Source organism: Daphnia carinata, chromosome 8, assembly GCF_022539665.2.
Source record: "Daphnia carinata strain CSIRO-1 chromosome 8, CSIRO_AGI_Dcar_HiC_V3, whole genome shotgun sequence".
In the NCBI taxonomy this organism is placed as follows: domain Eukaryota; kingdom Metazoa; phylum Arthropoda; class Branchiopoda; order Diplostraca; family Daphniidae; genus Daphnia; species Daphnia carinata.
The window spans coordinates 3,552,829-3,579,338 of NC_081338.1; the positions used below are offsets into that span (position 1 = coordinate 3,552,829).

At 38.5% G+C, this 26,510-nt stretch overlaps 2 protein-coding genes across 4 annotated transcripts; both read left to right on the plus strand.

Moving 5' to 3' along the window:
- The first annotated feature begins 1,049 nt into the window (after positions 1–1,049).
- On the plus strand, positions 1,050–22,401 carry LOC130703736 (cGMP-dependent protein kinase, isozyme 2 forms cD4/T1/T3A/T3B-like). Of its 2 annotated transcripts, XM_057525183.2 has the most exons (14): positions 1,050–1,309; positions 1,553–2,022; positions 11,022–11,188; positions 13,384–13,497; positions 13,744–13,849; positions 16,517–16,580; positions 17,660–17,737; positions 19,175–19,269; positions 19,396–19,542; positions 19,718–19,865; positions 20,071–20,412; positions 20,508–20,764; positions 20,953–21,015; positions 21,215–22,401. In XM_057525183.2, exons 2-14 carry the CDS (start codon positions 1,703–1,705, stop codon positions 21,378–21,380), a joined length of 2,067 nt encoding a protein of 688 aa, XP_057381166.1. In that variant the 5' UTR covers positions 1,050–1,309; positions 1,553–1,702; the 3' UTR covers positions 21,381–22,401. The 2 variants fall into 2 exon arrangements, with proteins under 2 accessions (XP_057381166.1, XP_057381165.1); XM_057525182.2 differs by lacking the exons at positions 1,050–1,309; positions 1,553–2,022 and adding an exon at positions 8,164–8,607.
- A 2,181-nt stretch (positions 22,402–24,582) lies between these two features.
- LOC130704158 (5-hydroxytryptamine receptor 1D-like) lies at positions 24,583–26,375 on the plus strand. 2 transcript variants are annotated; one of them, XM_059496429.1, is made up of 3 exons: positions 24,583–24,834; positions 24,904–24,959; positions 25,037–26,375. In XM_059496429.1, exon 3 carries the CDS (start codon positions 25,073–25,075, stop codon positions 25,952–25,954), a length of 882 nt encoding a protein of 293 aa, XP_059352412.1. In that variant the 5' UTR covers positions 24,583–24,834; positions 24,904–24,959; positions 25,037–25,072; the 3' UTR covers positions 25,955–26,375. The 2 variants fall into 2 exon arrangements, with proteins under 2 accessions (XP_059352412.1, XP_059352411.1); XM_059496428.1 differs by having other exon boundaries at positions 24,904–26,375.
- Positions 26,376–26,510: the final 135 nt, after the last annotated feature.

Here is a 26,510-nt window from a genome sequence, read left to right on the forward strand (position 1 = left end):
AGGCGAGGAGGGCTCTGTATAGCCAATCGCTGTTCATATTCTTGGCTGGATTAACTGCTGAAAGTCTCAGATTCTTGAGCTGGAGATAGAATGGCAGAAAAATGACGACAACAACAAATTGCACAAGGAATTCTTAAAAGCCAAACGAGAAATATGGTGAATATATATGGTTAGTGATGAAAAATTTGACGAGCCAAAAATGGTTTTTTGCTGGAAAGACGTGTAGCCCACATTATGCAGGAGCTTTTGGAATGCAACACATAAATTAAACTACGACTTATTGCTGCTATTATTGCCTGCTGATCATGGTGACGTCAATCTTGGGGCATGTCAGACCATGGCCAGACAAAAGAAATGTGATACGTGGAACCGATGTGCAGCAGTAACAGTGACAAGCCAAGATATGCTTTAGCTACAGCCAGCAAACAAATAAAAATGAAACAATTCCTGGCAAAGGGCTCCGGTTATTGCATGCAGTCTCAGTAAGAAAAACGAGAACTCACAGTTTACTAGGAATCCTACACGATGCTACCCCGGATAAAGAAAGCCAAACGACTCTGACTTTCTTTGGCGTCACCTTCGCCCTTTGGATTATATTTATACATTAAAAGAAAGGTCGATAAAACATACCAAAAAGAATGAAAGGATTTTTCTCTTGAAAGAATAAAGAATTATAAATTATTAATAGTAACCGAAACGCTGAATTAGCATTCCTTTGAAACCAGATTTTTTTAAATCGCTTTTTCGCACAGAAATACTAGAGGGATCATCAGAATAATAATTACGGAACAAAGCATGATGGAGAATATGTATCGGGATCCGGTTTTTTGTTTTTACTACGCTGATAGCTTTTTTTGTTTTTAATTGGCATGCCTATTCATCATCCTTTTTTCGTATTTTCTTTTTTTGGATGTGGGGAGTTTTCAGGTTAAATAAAAAAAAGAATTTTTGAAACCTGCAACGGCCTTGGAATGGCTAAAATTCTTCTTTTCTGACCGCATTCAACCAACGCTACCTAGTGGGCATCGATGACACCGAACGCTGCAACCACAGCCTGTTTGGTGTGGACTGTACAGTTTCCTTTTTCTTCTGCTGAAAAACCTCTCTAACTCGTGTGTGCGTGTCTTTATCGTGTGTTTTGTACATTTTTGTTCTCGTTTTTCACATGTCCAACGGTCGCTGACGGTCTTGCCTCGATTACTACCTCATTTAAACGTTAAAGCCTGAGCTATTAGCTATCGTTGGATTGACATCGTTGGTGTGTGTATGTGGTGTGCCCTGAGGAACCCGTCGATCATTATTCACAGTGGTAAAATGTCTATTTTTAGCCCACACCGTATGTGTGTGTGTGTGTGTATCTGTCTGTCTGCTGGCAAAGACACACATGCATACAAAAAGAAAGGAAAGCAGTTTGACCTTCCTTTCTCCATGTATACGTGTTCATACACATACACGTTCGGGCCAAATAAATTTGTTGTAGTTGAGGCTGGCGTGCCAGCTTTCTGGATCTAATCCTCTTGTTTGCTTTTCTTGGTGGCTTTGCGTATTTCAGAGTGATGGCGAGATGATGCTTGAGCCTCTGTTGCCTTACCAGACTTGGAGTGCCTTTGATGGAGGGATGAAGACGAAGCCCTCTGACTAAAATACAACGAAAGCAGAAGAAATACTCTACCACGCACACAACCACCTACCCATAGCTAGGATGGGAACGATTCAGGAGCTGCAGGACACATTGTCCAAACGGGATGAGGAAATTAGAAACCTTCAGTCGGTCCTGCAGCTGAAGGATGCTCAGATACAGCAACGAGAGGAAGAGATTCAACAGTTGAGATCCCATCTTGACAAATTTCAAAGTGTTTTTCCCTTCGGCGGCCAGCCAGCCGCCTTTCCGTCGCTCAGGCGGAGCACCATCCGAGAACCTCGAAAGGTCAGGGCCCAGGGTATATCAGCGGAGCCACAGGACCTGCAAACACTGCAAGACATCAGCCACCAAAAGTTCAATGAATACCCCAAAAGTGATCGGTAAGTCATCAACCAAATGACCATTTTTTACGCATGATAAACAAAGAGGTGATCTAGAGGTGTGATGGTTGGTAGTTGGGCTTGTAAGATGATGGAAGACAAAAACCACAAGAAAAAAACTTGAAAGTATTGTAAACCACGAGGCCAAGGGGCTTTCATTCCAAACGCGATAAGCTATTGACCTTGATCCGCCGCTGTCTGTCTCTGTCGTTCTCTCTCTCTCTAGCTGTTCTCTCCGAGTATATTTAGGTTTAGATTTAAAAAAAAAAAAAAAACGATAAAAAAGGAATAGAAAGAGAAAAGGACGACTTGATATCTGCACACTCGGGAGGATGTGGCCGTGCCGAGAAGGGAAAGAGAGACATGCGATAGCAAAAGCAACTGTGTCCGGGAGTTCTCTCTCTCTCTCTCTCTCTCTCTCTCTCTCTCTCTTTCTACCACATATACACGCTCTTCTTTTGGCTCCTCTGCTGCTATTTATGAAAATCAAGAGCCGGAGGGCGGCCATCGCTCTTGCTCTTTTATAACTCTCTTTTTGATCCCCGTCAGCGGGACCCGAGCTGTAACGAGCAAAAAACAAAACAACCACCTGACCCATTGAGTAAGAGTTCCGTCCGTGTGTGTATGTCTTTTTCCTTCTTTTTTTTTTTTTTTTTTTTTCTCTACTTTTAAAATAACGAGGTACAAGAACTAGAAGAAGAGAAACTGTTATGCTTTCATTCTCATGCAAACGGCCGCTAATGATGAAGCAGAGAGAGAGAGGCTATAAGGTGCCCTTTTTTTTTCTCTCTCTCTCTCTCTCTCTCTCTCTCTCTTTCTCCCGCAATGAAAAACTAAGAAATCAGTTTTTCATTTTTGAAAAAAAAAAAAAGAAATAAAGTTGATGGTTGTTTCATGTCGTTTCAATAACTTTGCTCCAGCAGCCATTTAAATAAAAAAAAAAAAAAGATACCGGGCACCGTTTAGGGTGGTCTTCATCAATTCCTTCCCGGCACGTGTGTGCCAACTTCATGTTAGTATTATTATTACTACTATTTCTTTATAGTACCAAAAACAATTTATTCTTTCGATAAAATGTTCAGAACATTCCGCTTGCACAAGAAGATTAGGTCATCGAGTACATAAGAAACGTCAAGGGAAGAATTTTTTTTTTTTTTTTTTTTTTTTTTTTTAAGATTCGTGTATTATTTTATTTTATTTTTTTTACGATCGTCCTTTTGAAGACCCTGATTGCGTCTCTAGAATTGTTTTTTCTTTTTCTTATTATTCTTTGGTGGGTGTACGCCTCCGATGAATGGCTGGTGGTTGTGTTGGGGTCGTTCGGTTTATCACGCTGACTCACCTGGCGGGAGTTCTAACATTCCCGTTAGTGATATGGCCTAGTCGTGCCTTACTTTTTTTGTCAAGAGCAATTTTCTCTCATTTTTTTTTGTTCATTCATTTTCCGTTTCGCAAAATTCATTTTTTTTTTTTATTTTTAAAAAAAGATTTTTAAAAATGAAATTTTCCAGAAAGTTTGAACTGTTAGTTGTCGAGTAGAGAGCATGAGTTGTAGCGAATGAGAAGCACACGACATCACCAGCGGGGCGTGAATGGGCCTTGGTTCTCTCATTACCCACTTGTGTGTACTCTTAACCTCTTGGGTTGATTGAATCGTGTGAAAGGTATAAAACATTCACGCCGTTGAAAGATCGTTATTATTATCGTCATTATCTGATGGAAGAAAGAAAGCAAAATGGAAGGGGCCTGAACATTGTGTTCTTTTTTTTTTTTTTTTTTTTTTTAGTTCGTTCTTTCTTTATCCCATCTGGTTGAGGCGTGCGTGTTGTTATTGCGTCACCAAGTCTAAATGATGTATCGTTCGCCACCGCTAGATGTCAGCTTTTTGAAAAAATACGCCATTTTCCGCAGTTGACGTTTTGTTTTTTAGATTCATTTTCATGCTTATTTCCCGCAGTTTATGTTTTTGTTTTTTAGACACGTTTTGAAATGAACCACCGCATTGTTTAACACTATTCCAAATTGGAAGAGGGGGGGGGGGAAAGAAAGGCGGGATATGATGAGTTTGTTCCGGCACGTAATAACAAGGGAACAAACTAAATTTTTTATTTTTCGTTGTAATTTTTGTTGTTGTTGCTCGGAAGGAAAATAATAACAACAACAACAAAAAAATTAAAAGACAAAAGAACGACGAAAAGAGTTTGGTTTGATGGAGGTAGGTGGGTTGCCCCGGTTGCCAGTCGGGAGACTTTTCGGGACCGAAGAAAGAGAGGAAAGTAACATCCAATGAGGTCATTACGATGTAAAAGGCAAAGTGTCTGAAAAGGGGGGGGGGGGTCGGAACGGAAAGAAGAAGAAGGGGAGAAACAAAAAATCAACGTCGTCGTGAAGATGGATAGAAGATATTTTCGCTCGAAACTCACGAGGTCACGCAAACAAAACGTCACTGCTGCTGCCGCTGCTGCTCTCAATTTTGCCTCTTCGAAATGAATCGTAAAAAAAAAAAAAAGAAGAAAGAAAGAAAAGTGTTGTGATTTTTGAACGCGAAAACGCACAATGGAAGCCACTCGGCAAGCGGTTGAGGTCGTAGACGTTAGTTTTAGTTGTTTTTTTTTTGTTGTTGGTTTTTTTTTTTTTTTTTTTTCCGTGAAAGATATTCGTTTGTTTTTGACAGCCGTGCAGACGTGTGGGTGATTCTGTTTTCTTTTCTTTCTTTTTTTTTCCCCTCTCTTTCAGTTGTAACGTTTGACGTTTGGCTGTTTTTTCGGGGCTCATTACGTAAGATATTGGCATTATAAGCGTTCGATGTGTGTCTGTTGTTGTCTGGTAGTCACATTCTCAGAATCGATCATCTATATACACATATGGTGACTAGTTGATGGATGAAGCTGGCTATTGATTACGCAAATTCCAATTTTGGGAGAAAATGCGTGTGTGTTGCATGTGCAAAGGGTCTCGCAACGGATGACGGATGATGATTTGAGTCCGCCACGGGACTTTTGACTCTGTGCGTCTGCCCGTTGCACGCCATCATCCCTCTTACCTTTTTTTTTTTTTTTTCTTTTTGCTTAGTGCCAAAAACGAATTCTTTTTGGTCACAGAACCAAACCAAATCAGCCAAACCAACTTGTTTGGTTCTTTTTTGGCTACGGGTTTTTTTTTTGTTTTGTCTTTTTATTTTGCTGGAATAAGAAAGAAAAAGGGGGACGCCATCATCGTCCGTTGTTCATTTTGATTTTATTATTATTATTATTATTTCCAAAGCTCACCTAATGGTCGTTATCACGCTGACCCAGCTCCTCACCCGTTAAGTCGCAACTATCTCACATGACTGATTACCCCCTGTTGATAATATCCCCTTGTTTTGTTTTTGTTTTTACGTTGTCTGGCGTGCAAGTGGCGAGGGGGGGGGGGGTTTCACAGTTGATTGCAGGAAACGAAGGTATTTCTTTTTGTAATGACGTCATTCTCCTCGTTTGCTTTTTTTTTTTTTTTTTTTTTTTTTTTTTTGCGCTACCCTGCCCCGTCATTGTTGGATGGAGAAGCCGATAATAAAAAACAAAAACAAAAGAGGGACTTTGTCGGTGGTTTCATCGGGCCGCTTTTTCGACCGAATTCTCAACACGCCGCATCAAACGCGACGTGTAATAAGACAAAAGAAATTTAATACGAGAGCAATAGACCCGACATCAGGAGAGAAAGGCCCTTTTACGGGCAAATGAGAAATCACCAAAGGGGCGGCAATTGTTAACTACTTTTTTTGTTTTGTTTTGTTTTTTCAAAAAAAAAAAATTAATTCGGGAGTTTTTTTTTTCGATTTTAAACGCGGCTTTCACGAACGGGAAGACATTTTTTTTTTTTCGATTTTTGTATATTTTGCAATCGTTCTACATTTTTTTTTTTTTTTTTTTGCTGTTCGTCAATTCAAGTAGATTCCGTATAGGAGGGAAAGTGCTTTCTGCGCTTTGGGTAAAAGAAAAAAAATATCTGGATCACATTTTTTCGCATTTATTTTATTTTTATTCGTTTGTTTCAACTAAAAAAAAAAAAAACTAGACCAGACGGCTTTTTTTTTTTTTTTTTTTTTTTTAAATCCTTCATTCCCCCTCCCGTTTGTCCGTGTTGTTTTTTTGTGCTTGTCTTGTTTGGTTGTCGTCAACCCGAGTCAGAAAAGAAACACGAAAACTCGTATCTTTGTTCCCGTTGTTATCCTATCACTATGCGCAGATGGTGGAGGGGGGGGGGGTGTGTTGGGATGGTGAGCTGACGTATTTGAACTAACAAGAGAAAATGACTCGTAACGAAAAGAAGAAAAACAAAAAAAAAAAAACGAGGTGACCCGTAGTGAACAAAAATGTTTCGTGAGAAAAAAAAAATCACGGGAGTTTAGTGGGGTGGAAAGAAAATGAAGAAAATGTGTCCAAATAGTTGATCAGAGGTGCGAGATGACTGCCGTTAGCGTTTCTTTTTTCTTTCTTTCTTTCTTTTTTTTTTTTTTTTTTTTTTTTGTATTTTATTATTTAAAAAGAGAAAAGAGATTTGACCCAGATTGAAGTAAAACTACTACAACTGGTGTCTTGCAACCGCCACCTTCGTATCAACTCACGCGTTCACGTTAGACGCACAAAAAAAAAAAATAAAAATAACAGGAACGAATTGATATCTCCATTCTTCAGTAAAGAAAAAACGCCATTGGCTCGATGCTAAATTAGCAGTTCAAATATATGTATATATATATATAAAACTATTAAGGGTGTGTTTGGAGGAACAGTAATGATTATGTTCGGTTGTGCTGTTGTTGTTGTTGTCTGCTCGCCGATAGATTTGAAACATTTTGACGATGGTTTAAAAAAAAAAAAAAAAAAAAAGAATTTGCGTGTTCCACTCCCGAACTACCGACGCTCGTTTTCTTGTTGGTTTTATTTAAATCGTTGGTGAAGAGGAAAAAAAAAAAAAGAAAAATAAAATAAATGGGTGGCCCATTGAATGCGGAGCTCGTGCTCGGTTGATCACCAGTCATTTGCTTACTAAGAATCAAGAAGATGAGACGTCGGGAGGAAAACAACGTGAGCCGGCCATTTTCGGGTGTGGTGAAAAAAAAAAAAAAAAAAAAAGGGCGGCGGTTCAAAAAAAAAAAAAGAAAGGGTGAAAGAAAGAGAGAGAGAGAGGCCGACAGATAAAAAGAAAATGGAGGGGGGGGGGCTGCCCCATCAAGAAGTTTGCCCATGCCCATCACGTACAACAACAAATGTCGGGCTTGACCTTTTGTGGTGTTTCTTGTACACGCGCAAACGCACGTCTATTACTTACACACGACCGGCAGATTCATCGGGTCGTCCAGGTCGGGGTCGCATATGTTTCTTTCCCTGTTATTTGACTTTCGAAAAAAAAAAAAAAAAAAAGTCGTGGGTGGCGAATGTGTAACTAAAAGAAGAAGAAGAAGAAAAAAAAAATGTCACGTGGGAAAAAGAAGAAGATTTTTGGATGAAAACGGGACCACCGTCACGCAGAAGAAGAAAGTTCTTTTTTTTTTTTTTTTTTTTGACTCGTTTGCTCCCGCTGCTGTAAAAGCTTTTTTTTCTTCTTCTTTTGCTTGTTGATGGGTTAGTTTTTTTTTTTTTTTTTTTTTTTTGGTGATGCTGGTTCTCCATCGGGAGAGGGGGGGGGGAGTATATATACCCGCCTTTTTTTTTTTTTTTTTTTTCAAAAAACATTTTACACTCGATGGTAAAAACTTCTTCCCGCCGCTACGTAAGGAAGAAAAAATAAAAATAATAAAAAAAAAAAAAAAAAAAAAAGAGCGACCTCTGGTGTCTCTTCGGGGAGCCTGTGGGCCCGCCGCAAGTTTGTTCCTTCAGTTGTGGGACGGCAGACGGCCACACCAGACGTGTCGGTTCTTGGCTCCTTCTCTCGTTTTTTTTTCCTCCCCCCCCCCCCCCCCACCAGTTCGTCTTTTTTTTTTTTTTTTTTTGTTGTGGTTGTTGTTGGAAAGCCATTTGCCGGATTAAGTTTTTTTATTCCATTTTTCGGATGTGTCGATGGTGAAGAAGAAAAAGAAAGAAATAAGGGAAACAATTGTGTGATTCGTTTTTGTTGTGTCGTCATTTCGTGGAGTGAAAATAGATTTGCAAAAGGGAAAAGAATAAGAAATTAGTGCGTCATGTCGTCGTCGTCGTACATGACGGTTGAAGTGCTGGAGAGGAAGTTGGCCGCGCGTGACAAGGAGCTCAAGGAGCGGCTGGAGCGCATCGGCCAACTGGAACGAGAGCTGAGCCAGCGCGACGCTCTCGTCCGTCAGCTGCGCGCCGACTTAGACAAATGCCAACAGGTGTTGAAGCCGCTCAACCAGCACGTCCAGCACGAGCAAGGATTGAGCGCCGCAGCTGCGGCCGACATGGCCAAAATCGCTCCGTGGCGCGTCGGCAGCAAGAACGGGCCGGCGGCCGCCGCTGGACTGGAGCCGCGCTTCAAAAGACTGGCCATTTCAGCCGAACCGCTCCTCCTGCCTCGCTCCTTGCTGCTGGCCAATAGCGCAGCGGAATTGCAGCAGTCGCTGCCCGTCAATCGGCAGCCCAAAAGCGCTACGTGAGTCATTTGCCATTTTTTTTTTTTTTTTTTTTTTTTTTCTTTGGGTGGAGGGGGGGGGGGCTTCTATTTTTCCATTCATCGCCAGCGAAAATAGGCACGTCATACATTCACGCCCTTCCTCTTTTTTTTTTTTTTTTTTTTAAAACTGTTGTGCTCCTCTTTTGTATTGCGACGACATTCGTAAAAGGGAAGCAAAAACGGGAAATGAGTGTAGTCACGAAATGTGTTTTAACGCTATTGGCTAGTGCCACTGCCGCTCTGCCACTTGACGCGAAAAGCCTCTTATTATTCAGATCTTCCGTTTTTTTTTTTTTTTTTTTTTTTTTTCGTTTTCTTCTTCTTTTTATTGTTCGTCCAAAATGACGTCATACTCGCTGGCGGGTGTCAATTGATTGACGACCCTCTCGTTGTGTAATGGAGAAAGAAAAAAAAAGAAAAGAACGGGATTGTGATGTTGTAAATTCAATCTCGCAAAAAGACTCTTTGAAATGATAATAATTAAAAAAAAAAAAAAAAGAAAAAAAGAGGAAGAGAGGGGGGGGGGGAATGAAACGATGACTACTAGTTGATTACCGAAAGGTATAAAGAACCAGACATAGTCTGGCTAACATAGAAAGAGAAGGCCCCTGTAGTTGTTGTAGTTTCCCCGAATGTGTGTGTGAGTGTGTGCGTGTCGGGTGAGAGCAAGAGAGAGAGATTCAAATTTGTGTGTATGTCTCGTTTCTTTCTTTCTTTTTTTCTCGGTTTTGATTGAATCACGCCCCGCGTATACCGCGTGAGTCCCCCCCCCCTCTATCCTCTGTTGTTGTGTGAATGAAGTCGGGATAGATCCGCTCTTTTTTTTTTTTTTTTTCTTTCTTTCTTTCCACCCTCGTGACTAGCGCTCGCTAATGAATAAGTTCCAAAATCCCCTTCGGTTTCCCCCACCAACCTCCATGTTGAAAAAGAAAAAAAAAACAAAAAAAGGAATGAGTCAATCTCTCAACTGACAGCTGATACGGCAGTAACGATCAGCACGTGATTTTTTTTTTTTTTCTTTTTTTTTTTCCCCAACGTCCGTCAGGAAAAATGTAATTAAACAGCTTCTTGTAAATGTGTTGTAGGAAAGAAAAAAAAAACGAGTTTTTTTTTTTGTTTTTTTTCGTTGGTGTTGTTGAAACTTTCTATCAATGGCGAAGAAGAAGAAGAGAAAAAAAAAGAGGCGGACTTTCTAAAAAAAAAAAAAAAAAAAACCGGGCGAGTTAAGAAAGCGCGAAGGAGCTAAAATATTATTATTATTATTATTATTATTTGCGTTAAGATATATTTAGTAGAGAAAGAAAGAGAACAAGCGCGACGCATGTCTCGGTTGTATTATTATTCTGATTATTATGATTATTGTCAAACGATGTGACGCGTTTTTCTTTGGGGGCCCAGCCGTCGGAGCAAATGCAGAAAGAAATTGGGTCATTCCCTAAAAAGAGAAGAACTCGCAAGTGTCTTTTTCTGATAGACCCAACAAAAAACAAAAAATAAATAAATAAATAAATAAAATGGCTGAATTGACGTTGCTACTATTACGCCTTTTAAAATATATTAAAATACGAAGAAAAAAAAAATAAATAAATATAGGCAAGTAATCAGCGACGCCTTGGGGTCTGCTTTTTTTTTTTGGACCCAGCTGGGCGACATTAGCTCGTGTGTATATAGTGTGTGTTGTGTTAGTTAGGGAAGAAAGAAAGAAAATGGCCGTAAATCAGTAGGGAAAAAGAGAGGCTTTGATTGGTCATCCGCCGACGTCGCTGGCAGCGCGCTCGTTCATTTGAATATGATGTACACGCCGCATATCTTCTTTTTCTCTCGTGAAAGTTCCCCTTCATTTTTTTCGCCTCTTGAGTTTGTTTTTGCCTTTTCGCTTCGAGTTTTTACTCGCTCGACTGCTCGTCTTCTTTTGTTTCGCATTTTCTTTTCTTTTTTTTTTTTTTTTTGTTTGATGGTGATGCGTGTAATGGACACAGGCAGGAAAAAGAAAAAAGAACCCAAAACAAAAAAAAAATCCCATTTTTGAATGAAATAATAAAAAAAAAAAAAAATAAATAAATATTAAGACGGTGTCTTTTTTACGCGACGTCCGTGAACACACACACACACACACATACACACACAAAGGTTTAGCGGCACAGACGAGAAAGAAAATGTATTTCCTCACAAGACACTGATTGACGATGACGACCGAATTTGGCTTTAATGACGCTTCGAGTTTAATGCGTTATGCGAGGTTCTTGTGCATGGAGTGAAAAGAAAAACAAAACAAATGCTAATTTTGTTCGCTTTATTAATGAAATGTCTTTCTTAAAAAAAAAAAACAACCCAAAATTAATTTTTTTTTTATTTCCCCATTTTTCTTTTTCTTTGTTTGTCTTTTTTTGCAGGTCGCGGGATTTGATCAAAACGGCGATACTGGGCAATGATTTCATGAAGAATTTGGAATTGGCTCAGATCCGCGAGATCGTCGACTGTATGTACCCAGTAGACTACCCGCGCGGCAGCCTCATCATTAAGGAGGGTGACGTCGGCTCCATCATGTACGTCATGGAAGGTGCGTGACACATGTCGGGAACGATGACCGTGTCGTTATCCGTTTTGATTATTTATTTATTTTTTTTTTTTTTTATGTTTTAATTTTATCAGCAGTAGCTGCTGCTTTTTTTTTTTTTTTTTTTGAAACGTGATTGTACGTGTGCCCTTGTTGATGTGCTATCCGGTTACGTGGGCGGATGTTGATTTCCTAGGGAAAAAAAAAAAGAATTAATTTTCTTTTTTTTTTTTTTTTTTTTTTTTCTTTCTTTCTTCAGTTCCCTCCCAATAACAACAAAAAGTGTGAATCATAACCTCTCTTTCAAAAAAAAAAAAAAAATAGCGCCCGGATATCAAGTTCTTTTATTTTTTATTTTTGAGTTTGGCCGGTCGGTATATCTGTGTGTGAGTGTGAGTGTGTGTGTATTACATATATAACGATAACGGCCGGACCGCCCTGGTCGTTTATCATGGCGTGATGATGATCAGGTGTTCCTCAAGGGGGCCACAGCCCTCCTCCGCTCAACGTTCTTCTACACGCACACGGAAAAAAAAAAAAAAAAAAAGGGCTTATCTTTTTTTTTTTTTTTTTTTTTCGGCTCAACCCGATCCGTGAGTCAATTAGATGTCGGAAGAAAAAGAAAAGAAAAGAAAAGAAAAAAAAAGATCGGCATAAAAACTATGCTCCGCCCCGTCTTGTTGTTGCAAAAAAATAATATGGCCTTTTGAAAATTCTCTCTCACTCGTAACACTCCCCTCTAGCCAGTTTTTTTTTTTTTTTTTTTTTTTTTTTCCAGCTGGAGTAAAAAAAAAAAAAAAAATAAAAAAAAAAAAAAAAGAGAGAGAGAGAGAGAGACCCTGGGAGCGTGAGTTGCCCGTATTTGGCATCAGATCGCCCTCGATTCCTCCACCCACCATCCACTTGTCCCTCTCCTGTTCGTCGGGCTTCTCGTTTCTCCTTTAGCAGAACGACAACATTTTTTTTTTGTTTGGGGTGTTATCTCGTCGTTTCGATGATGTCTCTCGTTTGTTTGTAGGGGCGGAGGGACGAGTGTAGGAAACAGAAGGATCTTGTTTTTTTTTTGTTTTTTTTTTTCCCGTAGCGGTTGGATTCAAAGTCGATCGTTGTAGACGGGTCCCGAAAATGTTCGATTTCTCGATGTCGTGCAAGCTTGAAATTTTCAAAAGAGAAGGTGCGCAAGAAAGCGAGGTCGACGGCTTTTCATTCCGTCCCCTTTATTTCATTTCATTATTATGTTAGGGGACGGACCATTAAATATATTTATTTATTTTATTTATTTTTTTTTTTTTTTTTTTAGTACGTTCATTCTGGGAAAAAGAGAAGGAAAAAAAAAAGAAAAAAAAAAAGAAGAAGAAGTGGTAGTAGTTCTGGTGTAGTAATGGTGGCCCAGTAGATGGGAGCGTCCCAAGTGGTCATTACCTCTTAACTGCATTTCAAAAAAAAAAAAAAAAAAAAAGAAAAAATAAGGAACAGGAATAGTAATATAAATCGTCTTTAAAAAGAAGTGGTCCTTGAACTGCGTGCAGCGGGCAAAGGGATCGTGTGTTTATAGTCCTCGGTCCTTCTTCCTAAAAATGATTCCGTCCTTAAAGGAAAACATATACCCCCGCTTGGGTTCAGTTTAGGGGGCGCTTTATTTTGTGTGTGTGTGTGTGTGTGTGTGTGTGCCATGTTGTCGATATCTCGTAACCAAAACACAAAATTTATTTGCCATTTTAACGACGTTTCTTCTTCTTTTTCTTTTTTTTTTTAAGAGAGAGGAAACAAGAACGAGCATCGAACGTTCTTCGGGACACACTACCGATGCTCACGGGGGGGGGGGGTTGATTTACGGACCGTCAACTTGTGGTCCGATGTTTTGTTGTTTCTCTTTTTTTTTTTTTCTTTTGCTCACGCGTTTTTTTTTTTCCCGGTGCCCGTCTGTTAATGGCGTCTATGCGCGGGTTCGTTTTTCACGTGTTATTGACTAGCGCGAGCAATTGTTTTTTTGTTTTTTTTATTATTTTCCTGACCGAGTTTTAATGTACGTATTTTCTCATCGTTTATTTTTAATTTATTTTTTTTTTTCCGATTGTTTTACATTTGTGTGGCGTTTGAATAATGTGACGACAATTGTCGTTTACACGTAAACGACCGGACGTTTAAAAAAAAAAAATGAATAAATAAATAACAATTGATTTTCTTATTGAACACAGAGGGCAAAGTGGAAGTGTCGAGGGAAGGCAAAATTCTCAGCACCATGGCGCCGGGCAAAGTCATCGGCGAGCTGGCCATTCTCTACAACTGTAAACGAACAGCCACCATTAAAGGTAAGAAGAAATTCTTTTTCATTTTTTATTTATTTATTTTCCACTTTTTTTTTTTTCTTTTTCTTTCGAGGAATAATATAGATATGTATGTAAATGACGTATCCGCCTGTTTTTTTTTTGTTTTTTTCTTTTTCTTTTCTAATATTTGATTCATTTCAATATCTATTTTGAATACGATTATTTATTTTGTTTGTTTTTTTTGTTTTTGGATGATTTCTTATTGTTATTGGCACGACACAACAATAGCGGCCATCGACTGCAAATTGTGGGCCATCGAGCGCCAAGTGTTCCAGACGATCATGATGCGGACTGGGCTGATTCGACAGGCCGAGTACACCGTCTTCCTCAAAAGGTAAAATGCTAATTTCTCCTTCCTTTTTTTTTTTTTTTTTTGTTTCATTTTCCATGGATGGAGCTACCGGATTTGGGTTCAGACATACTCTTTTCTATTTCTCTTTCTCTTTCTCTCTCTCTCTCTCGGCTTTTTTTTTTTCTGGGTGAAAGGGGAGATGGCGAGGAGGGGATAGATCTCATTTATAAATTCAAAAAAAAAAAAAAAAAATAAAATAAAACCTTTTGTTTTGTTTTTTCTTTTGCTGGACTGGATTTGAAGTTTTCCCTGAATGGAATGTGTCGCCCTGGATTTTCAGAGATTTATTTATTTTTTTTTTCTTCTTCTTCTTTAATCCCCGCGGCGCACGAAAAAAAAAAAAAAAAAAATGTCCGTCTCTTATTCATCCATCGGATTTTGCGTCTCGTCGATCCATAACATCTCACGCGAGCTACACATTTTCGACTCACCAAAATTTCATTTCTTTTTTTTTTTTTTTTTTTTTTTTTTTTTGATTCCTTCTTATTTTTTCACATGGCCATCTAAGGCCGCGCGCAGTTCGTGAACAAGCCAAAAGCTCTACACAAATGTGTTTTTAGCTTTACATCAAAGAGAATTGTCCAGTTTCACGTTGTCCAAAAGAGAGAGAGAGATGAACCCCACCCACCTTTTTGGCCAATGTTTTTTTTTGTTTTTTTTTCATGAAAAGAGTGAGGTGTAGGCGGCCTCCCCTCGAAGACTAACGTTCTTTGAATTGAGACCTATAAACAAGTAATCCATCGGACAGACGGCACCGTACTGTTTTCTTTTCTCACCTTCAAAAAAAAAAAGGAAAAGATGAAGACTCTATTTAAAAAAAAAAAAAAAAAAAAAGACTATCGAGCAACAGTTCACCTGTTCGCCCTGGGTTGCCTATACATCATCGCATTTTCTTTTAGGGGGAGGGGGGGGGTCCCTGCCGATCGGCCGCCCGCGCCGTGGCCCTTCTTTTTTTTTAACTTGCCCGCCCAACCCTGGAAAATTATATTGTTATGCACCTCCACGATGTGGCTCGTTTTGATGATCAACTGTGTTAAAAAAAAAAAAGAAAAAGAAAAGAAAATTCGTGATTTTTGAAAGTGACGGACGTCTGCATCAACGACGGGTTGATTAGTCAACGAATTTTTTTTTTTTTTTTTTTATTTCAAAAGAGACGTGGAAAAAAAGTTTTTTAAGGAATACGAAAAGGAACAGCGGGGGCGAACCTTATGGAGTGGGAGAACAGGTTTTTTTTTTTTTTTTTTTCTCGTATATCGTAACTTCTGCTATTCTCGTGTACACTCACCTGACAGTGCGTCGATACCCCCCGCCTAGTTTCCTTATTTATTTCGTTTTCTTTTCCCTCCTTTTTTTTTTTTTTTGCCAACTTCGTTCGCTACGACTCAATCGGGCTCCATTTTTTTTTTTTTTTTTTGTTTTTTTTTGTTTGGGGCCACAAAGAAGAAGGTTGGGCTTTGCCTAGAGCCGGTAGTCATTCATAATAGCATTTCTTCTTTCTCTTTCAAATGAAAAATATTTTTTTTTTTTTAGAAATTCGCTTATACCGCCGTGTTTGAAAATTCTAGAATGTTGGGGGTTGGGGAGGGTGACATAAAAAAAAAAATGGAATTGTTTTGCAAAAAAAAAAAAAAAAAAAAAAAAAAAAAAGAAGAGCGATGATGGATCCCCTCTTTTGCGTACGACGAGGTCCTTGTTTGCCTTATTTTGGTGCTGCTTGGACGTGCCCAGCACCGTCAAACTGAAACGGACGGTACGGAAAAACGAACGGACACGAACTCCCTCCCCAAAAAAAGGAAAAAAAAAAACAAAACAAAGACGGATGTCTCTGGAACGTCGCTGCCTGTTTCTCTTCTTGACCGGTTCGCAGATGCGGGAAAAATAAAAATAAAAATAAAAGATAACGTCATATCACGACCGACTGCATTTTGCGCCAGAAAAATGTTGAGTTTCAATTTTTTTTTTTTTTTAATTTTTTTTTTTTGTCTTATTCGTAATGCGGCGCCATTTTCAAATGTCTTTGGCAGAGTTACACACACCTTACCAAAAAAAAAAAAAAAAAACCCCAGGTTGTACACTATTTTCCCCTTTTTTTTTTCTCACCTTGGGAGGGCCCCCATCGTCGTCCACCATTTTCGTTTTTATTTTTATTTTTTTATTTATTTTTTTTTTTTTTTTTTGGGTTGGCGAAATCCGAATTGAAAAATGTTTTCTTTCTATATTGGGTCGTATGCGGCCGACATGGAACAACGTAGGACTGATCGGTTATTTACAACCGAACCCAAGGCGTAGAAAACGAGCAAGTTCTGCCCGCGTCCATCTGTGTGGTTCTTTTTTTTTTTTTTTTATTCGATAAGAAGTAAAAAAAAAAAAATATATCTATAATAATAAGAATAAAGATTAGAAGGAGGTCGTTATTAATGGTGGACTTTGGCCATTTTTTTGAACTCTCTCTTTGCCACGTGGCGTAGTGAACTCTTCGATATTGATCGGGGCATTTGAATCAACACCTCCGGTCACGCTTTTTTTTTTTTTTTCTTTCTTTTCTTTCCTTACCATAATTTGTGTGTTGTTTGAGGATGAAAGAAGAAAAACAAAAAAAAAAAAAGGGAAAATTTCATTTTTTGTATTTTTGTTTTTATCTCGACCCAGTGTGCCAACGTTTACGAATCTCCAGGAAGAGACGCTCATCAAGATCGCCGACGTCCTCGATGAGGTAAGAGTAGACAAGCCATCGATATATCTTTGGAAAAAAACTATCTATATGGATACAATCCATTATTCATGAAAATAGAAAAGAGAAAAGAAAAGAAAAAAGAAACAAATTTTTTTTTTCTGTGAGGTTGTTGTTGTTGTTTTGTGGTTGTCCCATCTGTCATTACTTATCGTTGCAGTGCAACAACAATCGGGGCCGCTGCATTTTATTTTTTTTGTGTGTGTGTGTGTGTGTGTGGGTGCAGGAGCCCCCGTGTCGTGTCCGTTTTGCTCTTTGATTTATGCATCACCGCACAACCCCAAACATGAAAAAAAAAAAACGAAACAAAAGAATAACGTTGGGAAATGTATAGCAGTTGCTAGTAGTAGTAGTAGTAGTAGTAAAAAAAAATAAAAATACAGTAACAGTAGAAGTAACACAAAAACAAAAAAGAGAATAAATGCATCGTAATTGACCCTTTTTATCTCTTTGCCATCCCGATGTGGTTCAACACGAAAACCGATGAACGCATATCTCTGAAACAAAACACAAAAAAAAAAAAAATGCCTTGTCTTTATGGTTCTTGTTTTTTTTTTTTTTTTGCTTGGAGAATAAGAAAAGAAAAGAAAAAAAAAATGGGACTCACAAAACATATGGCCATTAGCAATGCCAAAACAATGACCCCCGGAGAAGGCCCACCTGCTGGCCGAGCATTTTCAAAACAAAAACAAAAAAAAAAAGAATTGTATATACTTTGTTGTTTATTATATCTATACCTTGCAGTCCCTCTTTTTTTTTTTTTTTTTTTTTATTCTATCCTCATAATGATCATCTGGAAATTTTTTTTTTTCTTTTGCAAAAAAAAAAAAATCCCCGCTCTTCATTTTAAATCAATAAGATTTTCAAGAAATGCATTTCTCTCACCGTATCGAGCCCGAATTTTCGCTGTGTGTGTGTGTGTTTCGGTGTTATTGAGTTTGATGGATGATCTAATGTTGTTGTTTTTGTTTTTTTTTTTTTTGTATGTCTTTCATGTTTCTGTGCCGCTCGCCGCCATCATCATCTTCATCTTTCTTGGAAAAAAAATTTAAAAAAAAAAGTGTTTCTACAATCAAGGCGACTACATCATCCGGCAAGGAGCGAGAGGTGACACCTTTTTCATCATCAGCAAAGGACGGGTGAGTTTTTTTTTCTTGTTTCTTTTTTTTTTTTTTTTTCAAAACGTTTGGCATTTCTTTCTTCTTTTTTACCACGATGACGCATAAACTTCTCCTAATTTAAGTAGCTGGAGGTAGAAAAAGGTTTTTATCAATGGTGCGAAGGTGATTAGCATCTAGACAAGAACTCTGTTCAATAACAAACGAAAAAGAAAAACAAGAGACGTGAATTTTTTTTTTTTTTTTTTTTTTAATTTGAGAGGGGATGTAACTTGTTTTTGTGTGTGTGTGTGTGTGTGTGTGTGTCTGCTACCAGATGGTCTTTTTTCTTCTGGATGGCCACACCTTTTTTTTTTTTTTTTTCCTTTGTCTGCGCGCTTAATTTTGTTCCAAAAACAGTCTGGCAACGCGAAACTTTAATCGCTACGACGAAATTGAGAAACAAAAAAAAAAAATCAAATGGGTGGACCCCCCTATTTTTGTAATTTAAATTGCAGGGAAGGCGTGTTTGAAGGGGGGGGGGTGCAACAACGAAACGTTCGTGAAAAAAAAAAAATTTGCATATATAATTAAGCCTCCGTATATATACGTATTAATGGTAGACGTGAAAGAAGGGTAGAGCCGTTACATATCATCAAGAATGAATCAACCTTTCCCCTACCTTTGCTTCTATTGCCGGTTTCAATCAAAACAATTTTTTTTTTTTTTTTTTTTTTTTTCTAGCCATTTTTTTTGAAAACGTAGCCTTTTTCTTTTTACACCAAGCCCCGGCAGCGGAAGGGCGTTAGTGGTTTGTCCAGTTCTTTTTTTTTTTTTTTTTTTTTTCAGTTGTATATTCCAAAGTCTGCGCAATGCCAAAGAAGAAGAATGGACACACAGACTTGTGTTAAAGAGACGGGCAGAAAAATCCCTCCTTTAACGAAGTCTGTCTAGTAATCAAGTCACGAAAAAGGCAGCCACTCCTCTTCTTATGCGCACAATTCCTCTCTCCTTCTCTCTCTCTCTCGTTCTCTCTCTCTCTCTCTCTTTCTTTCTCTGTGTATGTGTAACTCTTTTTTTTTTTTTTTTTTTTTTTTTTTGTCTCTGTCTCAAGTCACTGGGCTCCGTTATTTGCATATGACCAAAAATGAAACCGAAAAAAGAAAAAAACAAAATGTACAAGAAATATCAAAAGAAATAAATCTCTTCCTGCCATCGCCTCCCCCTTTTACTATACAGGGAAAAAAAAAAAAGGTTGGGGGGAGGGGTCGTTAGGCAAAAAAAAACAAAAAAACAAAACAAAAAAAAAAAGTGAATCATTCATCCCCATACTGGTAAAATGTGTAGACACACACGCAGCCTCGCTCTGTGCGGTTGATCCAAAATGACTCGACTCATTCGAGTTGAGAAAGCCAGTTTTTTTTTTTATTTATTTATTTTATTTCATTCTTTTTTTTTTGTCTTATTTGGCGGGTGTAGGTGAAAGTCACCATCAAGGATCCCAATAGCCTCCAAGAAGAGTATATTCGCTCGTTGCAGCGCGGTGATTTCTTCGGCGAAAAGGCTCTCCAAGGGTATGATAATTACGCAATGATTTCGCATTCATTTTTTTTTTTTTATTTTGCCCCTTCTTCTTTTAAAAAAAAAAAAAATAATAATAATAATATGTTTTTATATTTATTTATTTTTTTTTTTTACAGGGAAGATATACGGACAGCCAACATCATCGCCGACGATCCCGAAGGCGTCAGCTGTCTGGTGATTGACCGCGAGTCGTTCAACCAGCTCATCAGCGGGTTGGACGAGATCCGCACCAAATACGTCGATGATGGAAAAGCCAGTCGCAAGTCAGTTTTCTTTTTTATCATTTTCATTCATTCACGTCTCGCCATTTTTATTTTTTTAATTAAAATAAAAAACGAGTTTTTGAATGGGACATTTTTTTTTTTTTTTGTTTTGGTTTTTTTCGTTTTGAAATTCATTTATTTCTTCTTCGTCGTATTAAAATAAATGTGTCTACAGGATTCACGACGCCTTTGCTCACGTCCAGCTGAGCGACATCCGCGTTATAGCCACATTGGGTGTTGGAGGATTCGGTCGGGTCGAGCTCGTCCAGATCAGCAACGACACGTCACGCTCTTACGGACTCAAACAAATGAAAAAGAGTCAGGTACGAACATTTTTTTTATTTTTTTTTTTTTAATGAAAAACTGGTTTCCACATTTGTTTGAAAATAAATAAAGAAAATAAAGAATATTTTTTTTTTTTTTGCTGGGCTAGCCCGTCTGCCATCTGTCGCTCTTTTTAAAGCCAAGCTGCTCAACAAAAATAAAAATAAAAAATGAATTGTTTTGTTTTATTTTGTTTTGCTATAGATTGTGGAGACGCGGCAGCAGCAGCACATCATGTCGGAAAAGGAGATCATGGAAGAAGCTAATTGCGACTTCATAGTCAAGCTGTACAAGACTTTTAAAGACCGAAAGTACTTGTACATGCTGATGGAAGCCTGCCTGGGTGGCGAGCTGTGGACCATCTTGCGCGACCGTGGCAATTTCGACGACTCGACCACTCGTTTCTACACGGCATGCGTCGTTGAAGCTTTCGAATACCTGCACAGTCGAGGCATCATCTATCGTGATTTGAAACCAGAGAACCTGCTACTCGATACGCAGGGCTACGTCAAACTGGTCGATTTCGGTTTCGCTAAAAAATTGCAGGTCTTGTTGCATTTTTTTTTTTTTTTTTTTTTTTTTTTGTTTTTTTTTGTTGATGAATTTAGAAATAAAAATTAAGAAACGATTGAAAATTACAGGCTGGACGGAAAACGTGGACGTTTTGCGGCACTCCCGAATACGTGGCCCCTGAAGTCATCCTGAACAAAGGCCACGACATCAGCGCCGACTACTGGTCGCTGGGCGTGCTCATGTTCGAATTGTTGACGGGCACGCCTCCCTTCACCGGTTCCGACCCCATGAAGACGTACAACATCATTCTCAAGGGCATTGACGCCGTCGACTTTCCGCGCAACATCACCCGAAACGCCACCGCCCTCATCAAAAAGCTCTGCCGGTATCTTCAAACAAAATGTTTTGTTTTTGTTTATTTTATTTTTAGTTTTAGTTTTTTTTTTTTTTTAAATGTATAAATAACTTGGTGCCACTTCGGTCCCGCATCGTCTCGTGTCACGCAAGAAACTTGAGCTATTTTTTTCGTTCATTTATTATAATTTTTTTTTTTTTTTTTGCTGGACTTTTCAGTGACAACCCGGCCGAGAGACTGGGCTACCAAAAGGGCGAGATCCGTGACATTCAGAAACACAAGTAAGATCCCTCTTATTTTTTGGTTTGTGTTTAATATAAAAAGGAAGATGGTGTAATGATTGATTGCTAAATGATTGTATTTTTTTTTTTTTTTTTTTTATTCTTTTGAATTTGAATTTTGGTTGCGTTCAATCACGCGTGATTGGTTGATTGGTACGTGTGCCCCGATTTTTTTTTTTTTTTTTCGTTCGCGGTGCAGGTGGTTTGATGGATTCAACTGGGAGGGTCTACGCAATCGGACGCTGACACCGCCCATCATCCCACAAATTCGCAGTGCAATGGACTCGTCTAACTTTGACGAGTACCCGCCCGACATGGACGGCCTACCGCCCGACGACGTGTCCGGCTGGGATATCGACTTCTAAGTCAAACTTTTTTTTTTTCTTTTTTCTTCTTCTTCTTCTTGTGTTTTTTTTTTTCTTTTTTTTCTTTTTTTTCTTCTTTACATCCGCAAAACACGCACGGTACACACATACACACACACGCAAACCCGCCTCATTTTTTGGGGAGGGGGTTTCTATTCAGATCCAATCGACAGTTCGACTTTACGTCAAACATTTTTTGTTTTTGTTTTTTTTTTTTGCTCCCAACTGCCCCGAATTTTCTTCTTTGCGTGTCACTTTCTTCAAATCAGTTTGACTAGTTAATTTTTTTTTTTTTTTTTTTTTTTTGCATTAAAAAAAACACACACACACACCCACACGCCCGTACAGTTCAAAAGAAACGAATGTGGACATGATTTTTTTTTAGTTTTCACATTCACTTATTTTTTTTTTTTTTTTTTTTTTTATGTTTTTTTTTTTTTTCGGTGGGAAATGTCGTCGTTTGCAGAGAAGGGAAAAAAAAAGAAAGAAATTATTAAGTTGGACAATTAGAGAAAACAAAGAAAAATATTTCATAATTTATCAATTAGTTAAAAAAGACAAACGCAGGCCTACACACACATACACACGATTTGTTATGTAATATTTTACATATTAGAAGCAATAACCGTTGGGTGCCTTTTCTTTCTTTTTTTTTCTTGTTGTTGTTGTTGCTGCTGCTGCCCCCCCCCCTCCATTTACTTTCTTTAATTGGAAAAAAAAAAATTATATTATAATATTTCTCGATTGTTGATCGCCAGTTGCAATCATATTCCATTTTTCGCCACTCTTTTTCTCGCTCTTGTGTGTTGTACATCCTGCGACAATTCATTTCATTTCGGGGGGGGGGGGGGGGGGGGGGTTAGTTCTTCTTCTCCTTTCGAAACATTTTTTTTTTCACCTGCGATCGACACAACAACAACAACAAATGGGAGTTATGTAATGCCTTCTTTACCTCTGTTCTCCTTTCTCGCTCTTCCTCCAGTTAAAAAAAAAAAAAAAAAAAAAAAAAAAAGGAAATTAACTCACTCACTCGCTCTTGCCTCTCTCTCTCGACATGTCTGCCACACCCTCAATCGAGACCACACACAGATGGACATATTACACTGCACACACAACCAACCATGTCTCTCCCAGTGACGCAAAAAAAAAAAGATGAAAAAACGAGAGTCCTGTGTCATCCTGCCTCCCAAAATTTTGTTATATTCGGTGCAAACACCCAAAACAAATGGAAAGAAAATAACGTGAATTTTTTTTGTTTTTTTTTTGTTTTTGTTTTCGTGTTGAAAGTTCAATGGAAAAAGATTTTAAGATGATAGAGAGAAAGAGAGTCATCCATCACTCGTGCCTTTTTGCCTCTCTCCATCCTCAAATCTGCAAAGCCTTATTCGATGTGTTACTTTGTCATTTTTGTTGTCATCAACCTCTATATATTTTTTTTTTTCAACTTGTTTTGCCCTGTCAGAACTGCCTTTAAAAAAAAAAAAAACCCTGTGAAATTGGAAAGAATTTAATTATCTTCAAATCTTGTTTTTTTTTTTTTTTTTTTCTCCTCTCTCTCTCTGCCTCTTTGACATTTGAATTTTGACGCTCTTACAAACGAGTTAAAAAAAAAAAAAATTGGGGAAAAATTGAAGTTTGGACGAGAGCAGAGAGGCCTCGGAGTTGTTGGGATAAAAACAAAAAAATTTATTGTAGTTTAAAATAATAATAATTAATAATAATGAAATCTGTTTGTTTTTTTTTGTCCTCCCTTGTTTGTATTATTATTTCTTTTCTTTTTTTTTTTTTTTCCATCCCTCATTTTAAATAAGAAACAAAAGGTGAACGAAAACTTTTTGGTTTGAGGAGCCAGAGAGAGAGAGAGAGAGAGAGAAAGATGTGCTGCCTTAAAATATTACCGCCTCTCCCTTAATTCAAAATCTTCTGCGTTTTTTTTTTTTTTTAATATTCTGTATTATTTTTTTTTTTTTCTTGTGGCTATATCAAGCGTGAAAGACAAAATGTCCCCTGCCCCCCCCCCCCCCCCATTCTTTATCTCTGTTGTTTTTGTAGCAAGTGGTTTATATAACAGAGGCTATTTGTTCCAATGTGAAAGGAAGGGGAAAAAAATTAAAAAAAAAAAAATCTAATTTTGATGATCCCCCTTTTTTTTTTTTTAAAGAGACAAAAAAAAAAAGGGAGGAGCATATAATTATATCGGATGAAGAAGAAAACATCAACAGCAAACTAGGCAAAAAAAAAAGCAAAAAAAAAAATCCTCCTCTTCCTTGTACTAGCAAAAAAAAAAAAAAAAAAGGAAAAAAAACTGCTTTCATACACACACACATTTGTTCATGACTCATGTCTTATTTTTTTTTTTTTTTCTTCTTTGTAATTTAACTCGGGAAATCTAAAATTAAATTCTTCTTTGACTTGACTTGTTTTTGCAGACAAAAATAGGAACGCCTGTGTAATGAGTTTCTTCGAGTTGATGTTTTGGAAAAAAGAAAGAAAAAAAAGAGGGGGCAGGGAAATTAAAAAGTCGTTTTCTGCACACCGTTTGCACGGGGGTTTCGAGTTGACGACTCCCGAAAAATAAAGACCGGATTCGTTGCTGCAAAAATACCTGATGGTACACGCAAAAGTTTTTGGGATTTCGTTTCTTGCTTTGACGCCCAGTAACGTCATTGGACGCAACCGTAGACAGTGTGTGTGTGTGTGTCTGCGTCACGCAACCAAGGAGGCATGCATTTATTTCATTTTTTTTTTTATTACTTTATTATTATTAATTTGTTTTCTTTGAGAAAGTCAGGGATGAAATTGTTTGTCCCAAATAAACAAAATATGTTAACAGCCGAGTGCGAAATAAGTTATGTATTTTTAAGTGGGTGACATTGTTGTGTTTTTTTTGTTTGTTTTTTTTTCATTATTATTTTGTTGTTGGTTGCATTTAATTTGCCTGAAAATTCCAGGTGTTTTCAGCCCAATCTCCTAATTTGGAAAATACGTTTAATTTTTTCGCGTTTCTTTTTTCCGTTAGATGGCAGCAGAATCGCCGGAATTAAACACACACAAAAAAAAATCGTATTTTCCCAATACTCTCTCAATGACCGGCTTGTGACTCTCCACAGGCCACTTTTGTGCAGCGTCATTGAATCATTGACTGGAGTACTCAAAATATTGCAGTCACTTTAACTCACTTTGCTTCGTCATCCTCACAAAGAAGGTCACCCCACGCTTGGCCGGGTTTTATGTATTTATTTTTTTTTTTCCTGAAGACCGTCTTTAGGAAAATTTGACTTTTTTTTTTTATCGTCATGCAGAGCTCCTTTGTTAGTTAACGCTAATCAAAGTCCATGAGAAACAGTTCTTTTGATACAATCACAAATAGTACCATTGCTACTCAAAAGATGGCGGTCCTTTTTGGAATTCAAATTGGAAATTTACCTGCAATTCAAACGTCCTTCAATGGCAGGTAACACGTTGCTCAGAAAATTAAAAATGAACTATTTTTAACTCCATTTTTTTTTTTCTTTCTTAACAGATCATCCGACATTTTCTTAGGTCTTTGGATACGACCCTTGCTATTCTACAACAAACGTAAATATTGCTATCACCTATACGTTATCATGGACCACACATCTCTTTTTAAATTATAATCGCTCCCCCTTTGGCAGGACGGCGGGACGCAGCTGACAACATCAAAATTATTGATGATGTCGACGTTACCATCAGCGTTTAATTCAATAACCGGAGAAGGTGAACGTGCCATAGCGAAACCTTTAGACGCGCATGCGGCGATGCACGCGAAGCAACACGGTCGATGTTTGCGCTGCTTGCATGAAAGTACTAAACCCATTGGTGCCTTAGTTGCCGCACGAAATCGCAGTATGAATGAAACGAATTCGACTGCCGTTCGTGTGTTGGCGAGTTACCACGACGTGCCCATCATGGCCCTAACTGTGACCTTTGCTCAAATCGTTTTCCGTCTCACCGTCGTCTCTGTTGGCCTCTTGTTAAACGGCGTCGTCTTCTTGGTGGTGAGCTGTTCGCGGCAGTTGCGCTACCCGCGTCACATCTTCTGGGCGGCCGTCGCGCTCGTCGATTGCCTTTTCTTAGCTCAATGCGTTCTGGAACTGGCCGTCATTGTCAATCACGATCGCCTGGCGTGCGCGTTCAATGTTCTATTGGCCTTCACAGACTACTCGATCCTGTTGCTCTTCCTGTGTCTAGCGGCCCTCGATCGCTACGTGGCCATTGTGCGTTACGAAAGGTACAAACGAAGCGTCACGAATCGAGCTACTGTCACCTTACTTTCCTGTGCCTCTGGCGTGACGTTCGTCGTCATTACGAGCCCGTTTTGGACGGGCCACAGATCCGTCCACACCTGTACGATCAATTTGGCGCAGATGTACTGGGTTTTCACCTGGAATTCGTTACTGGCCACCTTTTGCGTCTTTCTTCACGTCGTTATCTTCGTCAAATCGAAGACAATCATTCGTGCATACTTTCCCAATCATCGGCAACCCCCCATTAGGCTCAAATTCGTCAACTCTTCGGCCCGGTTGCCTGGCCAACATTCTGGTAAAGTTTAATTGCCGAGTCCAACGCCTCATCTTTATCGCTTCTTTTCATTCGCAGTGGATTTATTAAGAGATAGACTGGCCCACGCACGTAAGATTACCTCAATCGATATGATTGTTTAGTTGGCCGGGCAAAGCGTTCAGTTATGGGATTAATGCATAGCTACAAAAACCCAATAACCTTTTTTTTTTTTTTTTCTGTCGGAAAATGAAAAACATTAATTTCGTTTTATTTATTTATAGGTAACGTAGGAGGCGACAGGGAACTGTCCAGAGCTGCAGCAGCGTCTGGACCAGTGCGGTTAGAAAACCCATCATCGTTGGATAGAGATCTCATTCAAAAAATGGATCGCCATGGAGACGATCTTCGTGCACCAATTGCTCACGTGGACAGTGAATGTTTTCCCTGGATGCAGGGCCGCTCGATAGTCAGCCGAATCAGTGTGTGTGTGTGTGTGTGTGTGTGTGTGTGTGTGTGTGTGTGTGTGTGTGTGTGTGTGTGTGTGTGTGTGTGTGTGTGTGTGTGTGTGTGTGTGTGTGTGTGTGTGTGTGTGTGTGTGTGTGTGTG

Bases quoted from the DNA above. Each gene is read 5' to 3' on its own strand.
- LOC130703736 (XM_057525182.2), top strand. From the start codon at position 8,183: ATGTCGTCGTCGTCGTACATGACGGTTGAAGTGCTGGAGAGGAAGTTG. The intron at 19,866-20,070 runs GTACGAACATTT...GTTTTGCTATAG, and splicing joins AACAAATGAAAAAGAGTCAG to ATTGTGGAGACGCGGCAGCA. The intron at 20,413-20,507 runs GTCTTGTTGCAT...TGAAAATTACAG, and splicing joins GTTTCGCTAAAAAATTGCAG to GCTGGACGGAAAACGTGGAC.
- LOC130704158 (XM_059496428.1), top strand. From the start codon at position 25,073: ATGATGTCGACGTTACCATCAGCGTTTAATTCAATAACCGGAGAAGGT.